This window comes from Aureococcus anophagefferens (genome assembly GCF_000186865.1).
Source record: "Aureococcus anophagefferens unplaced genomic scaffold AURANscaffold_910, whole genome shotgun sequence".
Lineage (NCBI taxonomy): Eukaryota > Pelagophyceae > Pelagomonadales > Pelagomonadaceae > Aureococcus > Aureococcus anophagefferens.
Window position 1 is genome coordinate 1 of NW_008706150.1, and position 1,918 is coordinate 1,918.

A 1,918-nucleotide genomic window follows, 5' to 3' on the forward strand; every position below is an offset into this window, starting at 1 on the left:
AGCCTCGGTGCGTGATGGCGCTGCGGCGCGGCGAACCGCGCACTCGCCGAGCGCCGACACGTTCTTGGCGCGACGGGCAGCGCCGCGCCAAGGCTGCGTTGTATGCGGGTGACGCCGCGGAGCGATCACCGCCATCGCGTGGTCCGCGATGGTCCGTGCGTGGACTCGCGCGATGGCGAGGGAGCAATCGCGCGCGCGCGGCGCGCGTGAGCCAGCCGCGCGCGGCGCGCGCCAGACCCCGCCGCGGCCGGCGCCCCTCGACCTGCGCGACCCTCGCCTCGAGAAGAGTCGCTCACGCAGCGTGTCGTGGGCCACGTCCTGTGAGAAGTCGCTGCCGAAGCGTTTGCGTGAAGACGCATTCGTCACGCCGCGCGCGCCGAGCCAAGCGCGCGGCGCGCGCCAGACCCCGCCGCGGCCGGCGCCCTGGCGCGGCGCGACCCTAGTAACGCCTTCTAGTGACCCTCGGAGTCTCGTTGCGCCGCTGTCACCGATCCCTCCCGGCCCGCCAGCGCAAGCGCGGCAGCCGCGGCACGCCGCGGTGCCTCCTTCAGCCACAGCCTGGGCCGGCGCTTCGCGCGGGTGACCGGCCGGACGCCCGGCAGCCCCCTCGACGGCCTCACTCCGGGCACAAGGGCCGATAGAGGCCTACAAAACCACCCTTTTCCCCTTTCCTCCCGCCTGCGGCGGTCGGTTTTTTTCTCCTTTCCCGCCGCCAGGCGTAATTAATTAGCCTCTAGAGCTCTGAGAGTTCGCGGCGATAGTTGCGAGCATGGACCTCTTCGGCGGCGCGAAGAAGAAGCGCCGGCGCGGCGGCGCGCGCGACGTCGGCGGTGGGTCGGCGGCGGCGGCGGGCGGCGCTTCGGCGGCGGGCGGCGGCTGCGGCGGCGGCGCCGTCGACTTCGCGGACCTGGGCCTGGCGCCCTGGGTCGTGGCGTCCTGCGGAGCCCTGGGCATGGCGGTGCCGTCGGCGATCCAGCGCGGCGCGATCCCCGCGACGCTCCGCGGCGACCACGTGCTCGGCGTCGCGGAGACGGGCAGCGGGAAGACGGCCGCGTTCGCGCTCCCGATCCTCGACGCGCTCTTCCGCGACCCCTTCGGCGTCTTCGCGCTGTGCGTCGCGCCGTCGCGCGAGCTCGCCGCGCAGCTCGCGGACCAGTTCGCCGTCTTCGGCGCGCGGCAGCGCGTCCGCGTCGCCTGCGTCACGGGCGGCGTCGACGGCGTCGCGCAGGGCCTCGAGCTCGCGAGCGGCCGGCCGCACGTCGTCGTCGGCACGCCCGGCCGCCTCGCGGAGGTCTGCGAGCGGTGCGAGGTCGCGGCGACGCTGCGCTGCGCGGCGTTCCTCGTGCTCGACGAGGCGGACCGGCTCCTGTCGCCGTCGCTCGGCCCGGACGTCGGCCGCGTCGACGCTGCGGTCCGCGGCGCCGCGCGGCGGCCGGGCGCGCGGCGCGACCTGCTCTACAGCGCGACGCGGTCCGAGGCGCTCGACGCGCGCGCGGCGGCGCTGGGGGCGACGGTCGTCGACCGCGGGTCCCCGGCGGCCGTGCCGGCGGGGCTGGACGCGGAGTACGTGCTCTGCCCGAACCGCGTCAAGTACGCGTACTTCGCGCGGCTCCTCGCGGCCCTGGGGCTCCTGGGCGAGGGCGCCGACGCGGCCGGGCCCCGGCCCCGGTCCGCCATCGTCTTCGCGCAGACGTGCCGCCGCGCGCACGACGTCCACGCGCTCCTCGACGCGCTCGGCGCCGACGCGGCGTGCCTCCACTCGAAGCTCGGCATGCGGCGGCGCCTCGCGGCCCTCGGCAAGTTCGCCCAGCGGTCCTGCGCGATCCTCGTCGCCACGGACGTCGCGAGCCGCGGCCTCGACCTCCCCGCCGTCGACCTCGTCGTCAACTTCGACATGCCCCGCGACGCCGACGACTAC

At 76.2% G+C, this 1,918-nt stretch overlaps 1 protein-coding gene across 1 annotated transcript; it reads left to right on the top strand.

The window, feature by feature from the left end:
* Nucleotides 1-769: 769 nt before the first annotated feature.
* Nucleotides 770-1,615, top strand: AURANDRAFT_35455 (hypothetical protein; the record flags this gene model as incomplete). Its single annotated transcript, XM_009044840.1, has 1 exon — nucleotides 770-1,615. A coding segment is annotated over one exon (846 nt), but the record flags the coding sequence as incomplete, so codon positions are not given.
* Between the last annotated feature and the right edge of the window lie 303 nt (nucleotides 1,616-1,918).